This window comes from Nerophis lumbriciformis, linkage group LG09 (genome assembly GCF_033978685.3).
Source record: "Nerophis lumbriciformis linkage group LG09, RoL_Nlum_v2.1, whole genome shotgun sequence".
NCBI classification, from domain to species: Eukaryota; Metazoa; Chordata; class Actinopteri; order Syngnathiformes; family Syngnathidae; genus Nerophis; species Nerophis lumbriciformis.
In genome coordinates this window covers 37116126-37129285 of record NC_084556.2, presented here as the reverse complement: position 1 = coordinate 37129285, position 13160 = coordinate 37116126, and the positions used below count along the sequence as shown (strand labels likewise).

At 37.1% G+C, this 13160-nt stretch overlaps 1 protein-coding gene across 5 annotated transcripts in view; it reads left to right on the top strand.

Moving 5' to 3' along the window:
- arhgap32b (Rho GTPase activating protein 32b) overlaps positions 1-13160 on the top strand; it is a 286393-nt gene that overhangs the window by 258380 nt on the left and 14853 nt on the right. For all 5 annotated transcript variants that reach the window (XM_061963231.2, XM_061963230.2, XM_061963229.2 and 2 more), the window contains 4 exons: positions 5499-5644; positions 5724-5925; positions 10526-10671; positions 11181-11255. In XM_061963231.2, the coding sequence (XP_061819215.1) occupies positions 5499-5644; positions 5724-5925; positions 10526-10671; positions 11181-11255 (569 nt within the window). The remainder of the gene's footprint in view (positions 1-5498; positions 5645-5723; positions 5926-10525; positions 10672-11180; positions 11256-13160) is intronic.

Genomic DNA, 13160 nt, shown 5'->3' with positions numbered 1-13160 from the left:
GGTAAAAGACAACATATTTTTACCACCACTTGACACAAACTGCACTGTGTGCTCGTAACTACGAGGGTCAGAGGGAATATTGAACAACAAATCAATGATTGAAATGACAAACTGCCATTCAAATAATATTGCGTTTGTTGACAAGAACATACAGCCATGGAAGAACATTCAATCTATTTATTAAGCAGAGGTAACACAAACCAGTGAAAGACTCAAACAAGCTGACAAACTGCCGCTGCTAGCCTGCTACGCTAAAGAAAACAGCTCAATAATGCCTGCCTGTGACACTGAGACTTACTGATGTCACACGTCACTAGGCAACAGGCACCGCCTTTTAAAAGGCACACACTCAAGACGCACACACTGCTCTCAAATATATCCATCCATATGAAACTTATCTCAGCTGCATAATGCCAGATATTTGATTATGAATTTAAAGAGTAATTCTGTTAATAAATCAATTACTTTTTTGGTAAAGTAATGACTAACTTTAATGAATGACTTTTTGAAAAGTAATTTTCAGAACACAGCCTGTCACACAGCATCATGACGCAGTTGGCAGGTTGGTGTTCCTGGCTAAAATCTCTGTGTGCATGTCCTACTTGCCAACCCTCCCGGATTTTCCGGGAGACTCCCGAAATTCAGCGCCTCTCCCGAAAACCTCCCGGGACAAATTTTCTCCCGAAAATCTCCCGAAATTCAGGCGGAGCTGGAGGCCACGCCCCCTCCAGCTCCATGCGGACCTGAGTGACGTGTTGACAGCCTGTTCACACGTCCGCTTTCCCACAATATAAACAGCTAATGATCGAGGGCGAGTTCTTGGTTTCTTATGTGGGTTTATTGTTAGGCAGTTTCATTAACGTTCTCCCAGCGCGGTAACAACACACAACAACAGCAGTCAAGTTTTCGTCTACTGTAAAGCAGTTCGTCTGCCGTAAACAGCAATGTTGTGACACTTTTAAACAGTACAATACTGCCATCTACTGTACATGCATATGTGACCCACCCATAATGTGTCACATTTTTGTGTTGATTTATTTATTTTATTTTGTGGTTTGAATTCGTTTTTGGAGCTGTCATTACACATTTATCAGTATTCACATTGGTCAGTAGGGGGCAGTAGGGCGTTTCTTCCCAATTGAATGCGATCACCTGCAGACCGGAAGTGTCTTGTCATTCTGATGAGCGCGACCAGTCTGTGAACAATTGAAACGTCCTGTGTGCTTTTTCCTCCTGTAGAACAGGTTAGTTTTGGTGAATCAACTCACTGAATAATATCCATGTGATCTTTATAAGTTTAAGTACACATTCTGATGGTGGAGCCTAACTCTAAAGTGTTTGTGAGTTGTAGTTTGTATTTGTGAATGAATCCAGTGCACAGCTGCAGTAATCAATACAAAAAGGCGACTTGAGTACTCAATGTTTATATAGGAACTTCTGATCCTAATTCAGACTCCCAAATTAGAGCTCCCGTTTTCTTATTGATTTTATAATGTATATTTGTTTAATGTGTGTGTTCTGAAATAGTGACAGAGAATAGAACAAGGATGGACAATTCAACCCTTAACTCAACAATGAGTAGATGAGTGTTATGTGTGTGTATATGTGTAAATAAATGAACACTGAAATTCAAGTATTTATTTTATTTATATATATATATATATATATATATATATATATATATATATGTGTAATAAAAAAAAAATATATATAGCTAGAATTCACTGAAAGTCAAGTATTTCTTGTATATATCTTAACCACACCCCCCACCCCCCACCTCCCGAAATCGGAGGTCTCAAGGTTGGCAAGTATGAATGATGTCTACCTATAAAAACATTATTGTTAAAGGTCAATTATTTTCATGTTGCTGCTGATGTTTACACTGTCCTTTTAAACCAGGTCACTTTATTTTACATTTTGTTTTTTTGTGTTTTTGTTAGCTGGATATATGAGCATAGCTAAATGTTTGCTTTTTAAAAAGAAGATTGGAGATTGTATTTTACTTTTCTTACATTTCCAAGGCTTTTTTTTTTGTTTTTTTAAATCTCAAAACACCTCTTAAGTTGGGATCCTATTATACACAACTTTAATTTTCTTACTTTTTGGTTTATGTATTTGGGATCCCCCATCAGTCCCAAAAAATTGGAAAACAAGTCATGGTGGAGATATTTTGTTACGTCAATGGATATTTCCAGTTGTAGGTTAGTTTATGGGCCAAACTATATCAGGATGTGAGTTTTGGTCCATATCGCCCAGCCCCACACTCGTGTTAGCTACAGTGCGAGCGCAGTTTAGGGATGTTGAGTGTTGCAGGAGGCAGTATGATGGCTTTGTGTTGATATCGAGTGCCCATGTGTACCTTGTTTGAGTGTAAATAATGAATGTGATATTTAGGACATTTCATATTTGTTACAAAACTGTTTCTGTGCTCCAAAAAAATGTATGTGCTACTAATTTTTTTCAGTTAGTAGCATCGGTGCTACTAGTGAAAAAGCTAAGCGTACAGCACTGCTGCTACTTCTACTACTACTACTACCACTACTACCACTACTACTACTACTTGTTAATTTTAATGATTTCTGCAGCAGTGCTCTTGTGTCCTGTGATGGCTACTTGAGAGACTGGTTGACACATCTTCAAAAATGAAAGTCTTGGGAGGCAGTAATACCATATATCCATCTTTGATATAGAATGTTGAACACATCAATAATTTGAGTCAGAGTTATTAATTATTTTAAATCTTGGCTGTGTTGATGGTTGAAATACAATATGTGGATTTAAGCCACACACGTTGATTATTGTGTGAATGCTGAGGAGGAGGGCTGGGCCTATCAATCTATATATTGATTGTTTTGGTATCGGATCGATACTATCCTGGTGGGATGGATGCTTTTGTTGCAGTTTCTCTTCTATACGTCTAGCAAATAACTCTTTTTCTAAGTTAATGTGAGCGCAGTGTTTCTTCTTGTCTGTCAGTGCAAACACCGCGCCTCTCTCTTTGTGCTCACTTATGCTCGTTTTTTTTTCACAAAAAGCTGTGGTATTTTAATTGTTTTGTTTGCCTTCTAATGTTTATATTTTGTTAGATTATTGTTTTATTATTTTTTTATTATTTTGTAATAATTTCTTGAATTAATGTATTGTTTTATTTGTATACTGTTATGTTGTTTTAGATTGTTGTATTTAGTTATAAACACATTTTTTGGCATGAAATATTTTCCTGTGTTCTTAATTAACTAACAAGAGGCAAATTTACAAAATTATTCAATGATAATGACATTTCAAGTCAAAAGTGTCGGTATCAGTATTGGCGATGTTAGCCCTGTATGTACTTGGTATCATATCTATACCAACATTCCCAATGTCGCCCACCCATTCTGAAGAGCATTCGTGTTATCCGGCACCGTCTATCACTCGATTTTTGTACGTCCAAATTTTCACATGATTCATAATGATTAAATACTTTGCCAAAAGTTTCCCCATTTTTTTGTATACCGCCTCAGTTATTGTGCAGCCAAACATTGCACAAAAAACTGGTCCATTTGCCCATTCATCATTCCAGAATCCCATGTATTGGTGGCTCGTTCTATGGGCTTTTTTTTGTTAAGTACAACTGCTATATAATTCACCATTGTACTAAGTAAAGTTGCGAGTGCCAGCAGTTTGGTAAAGGTGAGAAACACCATTGAATTCAAGAAAGAACGTGTAGCATAGAACAAAGGTACAAAGTTAAAAGTGATGTTAAATGTTCATTTATCATTTTCATTCATCATTTATATGTATTTCACATTATCTGCATGTAAAACTAGAACTATTCTCTATAAAATGTGTTTGTCATGACTTGATAAGTGATAGTATTTAGTGTTTTGGCTGTGGGTGGTTTTGTATTAGATTTTTTTAACAGAGACATGGTCTATTTTATTGGTTTTGTTTGGGATTTTTATTTATCAATATTGCAAAGCACCATTACAAAAGCTTCATAGTCGCTATGTTTTCTTACGTAAGACAGCTTAGGAAATTTGGTAAGATATATTTAAGTTTTTATTTGCAATCTGTTATGTTCTACTGATTGAATCAACCTAATGGAAAAGCATAGTAATGTTAAACGGTAAGAAGCAGAATAGAAAATATTTGCAAAGTTATTTTAGACTACCTCGATGCACTAGTGTTCAATTTTGTCCCACACCAACGTTGGTTCCACATCTGCTGAGTTGCGATCCACAACTGATGTTCTCTCTAGTGCCCCTCAGCTGCCCATTAATGTGCCCATTGTAAACATTGATTTAATTCCTGCACTAAAACAACACCGCTATACACGGGAATTTAAGACAGGTACAGTCTTTTCTCTGTTCTTGTCATAAAGTAGTACGGTAAAACACTCTAAAGTTGGCCCCGCGCATTACTGATCCTGAGAATTGTATTTACGGGCATAGCAACTAATTCTGGGCCCCCATACACAATACTTCTAAAGAGCTCCTTCATCCCACCCTATTCCCAAGTTTGCCGCCCCATACACACACTTGGTATGTTTACATGCATTAAAAATAATTATATATTTGCTTTGGTTGAAGCCAGCTTTTCAAAACACATGTAAAAACCTTAATTAGGTTTTTGACTTTTTTTAAAATGGATTACCATATATAGATAAACTCCCCTAAATAATGTGGTTTTGATTTAAAAAAGAAGAAACAAAAGATTAGTTTTTTTCCACAAAAAAGCCAACAAATTCAATATAAAGTTGCCAGAATGTGAATTAACTTAGATAATCATATAACCTGCCATTATTCATTTAAATATAGATTATAAATAAATGTTCCCTTTACTACAGAGTGTAGAGATTACCGTAGCTCATACACATAAGATTATCATCAGTGGATAATACGAATCATGAAATACATCATCATCATTACCGTATATTATATTAGTGCATCTCCTGGAAATTTAGTCTTCCCCTGCCTTTAAAAATTTGTGACACGTTTGTAACTTTAATCCAGGGTTTTTGAAGACACCACAGATATGGGCAATGAAATGCAAAACTGAAACTTGTACATAACTTTCTTCTATGCTGCCACAAATATAGATTTATGATAGTTTTACTTTTCTTCTATCACTACCTTCTTGTTCCAAATGTTGGTGCTGTGTGTGAATGCTCAAGGGTAAGCTGTGAGGATGTAATGACCTCTGTGTTTAAAGTTAGTTTTGCTGCTTTCCAGGTGGAACGAACCATTTTGCATTTTTGATAGGGGGTGTAAGTATTCTTAGACATTCTTACTTTGATTGAAGCAACCTTATTATTGAACTTTCACGGCTAAATTAAAATGTGTGATGTCGATTTGTATAACTTTTATATTTAAATGGCAGAAATACTTCACACTTTAAACTTTACAAAAGCTTAGAGGCCCCCCTGTGCTTAGAGCCCCAGTACAACATCCCCACTTACCCTCTCACTGATTGTATTGGAACATCCCAGTTTATACTTTTCTTTTTTGCTTTCCCAGGTCCAAACAGATTGAATCTGCATGCTTCAGTGGCACTGCGGCCTTCATGGAAGTCAGAATCCAGTCGGTTGTGGTGGAATTCATTCTCAACCATGTGGACGTTCTTTTCAGCACCAAACTCAGCTCACTAATACGTGAGGGAGCAGGTATGGACTCCTTGAAGTCCTCCATATGTAATCCTTCCACGACCCAGCACCCAATAATGGATGTACATCACATCCCCAGGTCACAACACATTGTCACGACCAAAGTCTCTGCTGGTTTCGTCACCTTCCACCAAACTCCTGAGTTTGGAGGAGGCTCAGGCTCGAACTCAGGCACAGATCAACTCTCCTGTCACTGAAGACAGCAAGTACATTGAAGTTGGTGAGGGTCCTGCTGCCTTGCAGGGCAAATTCCACACTGTCATCGAGTTTCCCACTGAGAGGTTTGTGTTTTTTGTTTTGTTTTTCATCTTGTATTGGTGTTTTAACAAACATAGATACGTTTTTTATGCATCATATTAGGTGTGTCTTGATCTGATATTAATATCAGGTATCATCCCATTATCAGATCAAAAAAACAGCATTGGATTATATCTGTTTATATCTTGAATCTCAAGAACCAGTCCTGCAGCGTGTTTACTTGTGAAAAACTGGACAGCCTGTTAACATCTAAATGTCCTCCAATAAGCACACAGGGTAGGGTGTACAGTACAGTACAGTACAGTACATACAATATGTATGGCCGAGTCATACCAAAGACTATGAAAATGGGACCCATTACCTCCCTGCCTTGCACTCAGCATCAAGGGTTGGAATTGAAGGTTAAATCACCAAAAATGATTCCCGGGCGGGGCCCCGCTGTTGCCCACTGCTCCCCTCACCTCCCAGGGGGTGAACAAGGGGATGGGTCAAATGCAGAGGACACATTTCACCACACCTAGTGTGTGTGTGACAAACATTGGTACTTTAACTTTAACTTAACTATATATATGCTGTATATATATTGTATAATATATACACACACACACATGCACAATAGGGTTGTACGGTATACCGGTACTTTTAAAGTACCGCGGTACTAATGAATTGAAAATGATTCTATACTGCCCCTGAAAAATATTTTTAACGGACATCGCGGCGCGCTGTCGTGACATTGCTGGAGCAGAGGTGCATGTTCGGCAATGCACACGTACGCAGTACTTACAAGCAGACGGTGTGTAGACATAAGAGGAAGAATGTACGCATTTTGGCTTAAAAACAAACGATAAATATGAAGCTATAAACACTGAAGCACCGCTCTACAGGTAGTGCTATAAAACACAGCTACCTAGCGGCTAACGTCCATCCGCAGTCGGAGTGTTTTAGCTACTTCTAAATCACTAATCCTCGCCTCCATGGCGACAAATAACACTACGTTTCTTACAAGTGGTATCCCTGCTGGACGAGGAATAGCTAAACATTTTTCACTACCGTAGGATACAAAAGCTCACCCACAAACAGCAAGCTAGCATTTCTCAATGTAAACAAATGGATGGATCTATACATACCTTGACTGTAACGATACCAAGTACAAGAGCCGTATCTACAGTAGTTGATACTACAATGATTACATCGATATATTTTATCATTACAAAATCTTTTGTCATTTTTTTTATGTCCCTGGACACATGATAATTGTAATTAAGACCAATGTTTGATCCTGTAACTACTTAATATTGGATTGATACCAAAATGTGTAGTATCATCTAAAACTAATTTAAAGTATCCAAACAACAAAGGAATGAGTGCTTCTTACATTTTAACAGAAGTATAGATAGCACATGTTAAAACAGAAAGTAAGCAGATGTTAACAGTAAATTAACTAGATTAAAAATCTATTTTCTACCGCTTGTCTCTCATAATTTTGACAAAATGATATGTTATTCTATTTTATTTCTACCTAAAAAAATGTTTTTTGGCAGATTGAAGTTAAGTGTATTGTAATGGCAGCGGCGATGTGAAGAAGGAAGACTTTCTGTCTTTGAACAAACTTGTCCTCTTCTTTGCTACCACTGAGACTAGGTTTAATGCCTGCCACTGCCCTCTGCAGCCCACATCAGGTAATTACAGTTCACTACACAATATTACCATCGCTATGGTATATAACCTGTTGTGATTGATAGTCCGAAATTGCATAATGTTTAACAGGCTAAATATTACATTTTATCAATAAGTAGGTAGAGAATGTTAAAACATTGTCGTGCAGGGATATGATTGCCATTAACTTGCACTACTGTGCATAAATTTGGGCCAATAATTCCAAAAGAACACTATATCCACTCATCACCCTGCAGAAGAAAGCATCAGGGGTCATTCATAAGGCAGTATATAGGGATCACAAAAATATTTTTTCTTACATTCAAAACTATTGAAATTTAAAGAACTTGTGGGACTACAAACAGTACTAATTACATATAAATATCATTCAATGTTTCTGCCAATTCAAAACTTCTCTATTTAATTTTTTGGTAATCTTTTTATTCTGTTATTTTATTGTCTATATTTATTTTATGCATTCTTATTTTAATTAATCTTATTGTTTTCCCTGTTTTTCTTCTTTATTACCTGTGTCTTTGCACAAAGCTATATTCTGTAATTATTTTTGTCCAGTTTGTTTATTTAACAAATCATCTTTAACCCCCTTGAGTATGTTACATTTGTTATTAGTTTGTTCTTTTTCATTCTTATTCAAGTTACACCAATTAGCCTTTCAACACTTTTCTAATTATCCACTGTGTGTAAATATTGTGTCAACATGAACAAAACCCAAAACCAGTGAAGTTTGCACGTTGTGTAAATAAAAACAGAATGCAATGATTTGCAAATCCTTTTCAACCTATATTCGATTGAATAGACTGACCCCGAAAGGGACAAGCGGTAGAAAATGAATGGATGGACTGCAAAGACAAGATATTTAACGTTCAAACTGGAAAACTTTATTTTTTGCAAATATTAGCTTATTTGGAATTTGATGCCTGCAACATGTTTTAAAAAAGTGTCAAAAAGACTGATAAAGTTGAGGAATGCTCATCAAACACTTATTTGGAACATCCCACAGGTGAACAGGCTAATTGGGAACAGGTGGGTGCCATGATTGGGTATAAAAGCAACTTCCATGAAATGCTCAGTAATTCACAAACAAGGATGGGGCGAATGTCACCACTTTGTAAACAAATGCGTGAGCAAATTATCGAACAGTTTAAGAACAACATTTCTCAGCGAGCTATTGCAAGGAATTTAGGGATTTCACCATTTATGGTCTGTAATATCATCAAAAGGTTCAGAGAATCTGGAGAAATCAATGCACGTAAGCGATGATATTACGGACCTTTGATCCCTCAGGCGGTACTGCATCCAAAAGCGACATCAGTGTGTAAAGGATATCACCACATGGGCTCAGGAACACTTCAGAAAACCACTGTCAGTAATTACAGTTTGTCGCTACATCTGTAAGTGCAAGTTAAAACTCTACTATGCAAAGCCAAAGCCATTTATCAACAACACCCAGAAATGCCGCCGGCTTCGCTGGGCCCGAGCTCATCTATGATGAACTGATGCAAAGTGTAAAAGTGTTCTGTGGTCTGACGAGTGCCCATTTCAAATTGTTTTTGGAAACTATGGACGTTGTGTCCTCCGGACCAAAGAGGAAAAGAACCATCCGGATTGTTATAGGCTCAAAGTTCAAAAGCCAGCATCTGTGATGGTATGGGGGTGTATTAGTGCCCAAGGCATGGGTAACTTACACATCTGTGAAGGCACCATTAATGCTGAAAGGTACATACAGGTTTTGGAGCAACATATGTTGCCATCCGAGGAACGTTATCATGGACGGCCCTGCTTATTTCAGCAAGACAATGCCAAGCCACGTGTTACATCAGCGTGGCTTCATAGTAAAAGAGTGCGGGTACTAGACTGGCCTGCCTGTAGTACAGACCTGTCTCCCATTGAAAATGTGTGGTGCATTATGAAGCCTAAAATGCCACAAAGGAGACCCCCGGACTGTTGAACAACTTAAGCTGTACATCAAGCAAGAATGGGAAAGAATTCCACCTGAAAAGTTTAAAAATTTGGTCTCCTCAGGTCCGAAACGTTTACTGAGTGTTGTTAAAAGGAAAGGCCATGTAACACAGTGGTAAAAATGCCCCTGTACCAACTTTTTTGCAATGTGTTGCTGCCATTAAATACTAAGTTTATGATTATTTGTAATAAGAAAATCTCAGTTCGAACATTAAATATCTTGTCTTTGCAGTCTATTCAATTGAATATTAGTTGAAAAGGATTTGCAAATCATTCTATTCTGTTTTTATTTACGATTTACACAACGTACCAACTTCACTGGTTTTGGGTTTTGTAAAAGATATGGTGTAAATTAATTAATAATATTAATTAGAGCTGTTAACGCAATAACGCATGTGATTAATAAAAAAAATCTTTTGTTTGATGATAGAGCGATGGCTCTGCGCCCTTCATAGCAAACTCTGACGGAACAAATTTGATTGGCAAAAGGAAAATATGTGCCTGGAAAAGGTGAACAATTATGTCTACAAAGCGCACTGTGTGGTTTGCTGCTGGGTTTTTTTTAATGTCCACGATGGTGGATTGTGTGACGTTAAACAGCATGCTGCTAGTAGTGGTCAAAAAACATATCAGAGAAAATAAAACCAGTGGAAACCTTGACCGGTTTGTTGTCCACCAGGCAACACCAACAGCCAACCAGAAGTTAAGCAGCATATAGTTTTATTTAAGATATATATTTACTTTATTTTTATATATTTTTTATTTTGCAATAAACTTAAGTTGTTGAGCAATTTTCCATCTAGCCTATTCATATTACTCCAAAACATGCAGTTAGTTAATTTTAAGTTTGAGTCAAATGGTAGTGTTTCACAAAAAAAGGCCAAACCAATCAGTAGTGGTGAAGACGATGAGTGATGCCGGTGTTCTATGAAAATGCTAATTATCTGCATCTCACCAAATTTTACATTTGCATGTTTTTGATCACAGGAAGAGACCCCCTGTTAAATCCAAGAAATCTCCTGTGGGGAGTTGGCGATCTTTTTTCAACTTGGGAAAGTCCTCATCCATGTCCAAGCGCAAACTGCATCGCAACCCCAGTGAGCCCAATGAATTGAAAGCCATGGCTCTTGCTGGTGTGTCTTTCTTTTTTTCATTTGGAATGTGTTAGCATTTTAGATTAGGGAGTAATTTAAGGTTTTAGGCAAGATTAAGATTGCAACAACACATCACCAGTAGGGTAAAACTAACCTTTGGTTTGGTTCATTTTGGGTACTGTTAGGAAAAAAACTGCTTTGTTTGTTTACAAAAATTACCAAAAAGGCCACGTGTTTCCATACAAGACAATTTAATGATGTAAGAGGGTTTTAAAACACTGGCTTCTCCTTGACACTATTTGCCTGCTATTATAACTGCTAGCCAAAGGCTGTGATGCAACGAAATTGCACACTTCCTGTCCCTTACTAAATGTATACAGGAGTGGGACGTTTATGTAATAAACTGAAGGGTCCATACAGACACTCTGAAAATGAATACATGTATCGCTATACCCCTAATTTTGTAGCATTTACTCTATCATGCAGTAATCATATTTGAGCAAACGTAACAAATTGCTGATACTTTTTTTATGAATCAATTGTTCTAGGGGGAAGAGGGGATACAGCAACATTAAGATCTGCTAAAAGTGAAGAGTCACTGAGTTCTCTGCATAATGTAGAAGGTAAGCCGCTTTTAAATTCTTTGATATCTTTTTTTCATGAACTGGTTTAATAATTACATGTCTCAAAGAGGTTATGTTTTGTCTTCAACATTTTCATTTGTGTGAGCTTAAATAATGTACTTGCTAATTCCATGTTCATAGCTGGTTACTCTTTGCCATACAGTAACACGGTTACAGCTACACTGCTGTTTAAGTACACTAAGCACTTATTCTGCTGTTTCGCTACTTGGAGTGGGTACCAAATTTGGTACTTTCCTAGGTACTGACCAAGTTCTACCATCAATTCTCGTAAAAATCAAACGGTACCATATTTGATACCTTTGAAGCCCTTGACGGCACGTCCATTTGCAGATTATGTACCAGCTCTAACACTTGCCGGGAAAACAGCGCTCAAGCGGCTGTTTTCCATGCCAGCAACGCAAGTATGCCAGATAGAAAGTGTTTAAAAGTAATGCTCTATTTTTCCAAAATGACAATGATAATGAAGTCTGACGGAAACAGGCATCCACATTCAACATCAACACTACTATGTTCCAAGGGATTACTAAACAAGAAGACCATAAAAGTCTACAATTGGAGAATTATATAAATCCAGATAAAAAACCAAACATATCCCACATCAGGGATAATTGTTTTTATCATACAGTCGAACAATATAATAGCAACATTATTTGCAACAAATTGTCAATTATTCATTTCAAAAGCAGAGGCTTGTATGCAAAATACACATGAAGCATTTTCTGGAACAATTCAACAAACCCTTCAAAGTGATTGCCGTCTCAGAAACATGGATCAATGCTAAAAAAGGAATAGATTTTGATTTGGAAGGATATGAACTAAATTGTATCAACAAAACCGACAAGAATAGAGAATACAATAGTGGTGTATGTAATGAACAACCTGAGCTACAAAGTGGTAATATAAAGTAATTTGCTATTGATAATATCTTAAAATATATAACAATTGAAAAGTCATGTAAAAAGCAAAACCTTATTCATCAGCTGTGTATATAAAGTTAAAGTTAAAGTACCAATGATTGTCACACACACACTAGGTGTGGCGAAATTATTCTCTGCATTTGACCCATCACCCTTGATCACCCCCTGGGAGGTGAGGGGAGCAGTGGGCAGCAGCGGTGGCTGCGCCCGGGAATCATTTTGGTGATTTAACCCCCAATTCCAACCCTTGATGCTGAGTGCCAAGCAGGGAGGTAATGGGTCAGTGGTGTGCCGTCAGGGCCAGCAAAACCTTCTCTGTTGGCCTAACATAACCAGAAATCATGATCATAATTAAAGATAAAAAATGTTTTTAATTTACTTTCCCTAAATATCTAAAATAGGGCTGGGCGATATGGCCTTTTTTTAATATCGCGATATTCTAAGGCCATATCGCGATACATGATATATATCTCGATATTTTGCCTTAGCCTTGAATGAACACTTGATATATATAATCACAGGAGTGTGATGATTCTATGTGTCTACATTAAAACATTCTTCTTCATACTGCATTAATATATGCTACTTTTAAACTTTCATGCAGAGAGGGAAATCACAACTAAAAAAAATCAAAACATTTTTCATACGGTGTTGATCTGGAAATGTTTGCCTCGGCATTTTGATGGTGTGGGCGTGTGGCACCCAACGGAGATGTTGACGTGCGGAGTACGTAAATATTGTTTTTAATATTGTTGTACAGCACTTTGGAAACATTTTTGTTGTTTAAATGTGCTATATAAATAAAGTGGATTGGATTGGAGTGAGCACTCTTCATTCACTAGCAGGGGACTTTTCAAATGATGCTACATATTAGCAGTAATGCTACTTTTTATAGCAACGCTTTCGCTCCACACTTGACAAATTACAGTTGTCTGTTCGACATATTCCCACTTGAAGCCAAACCACC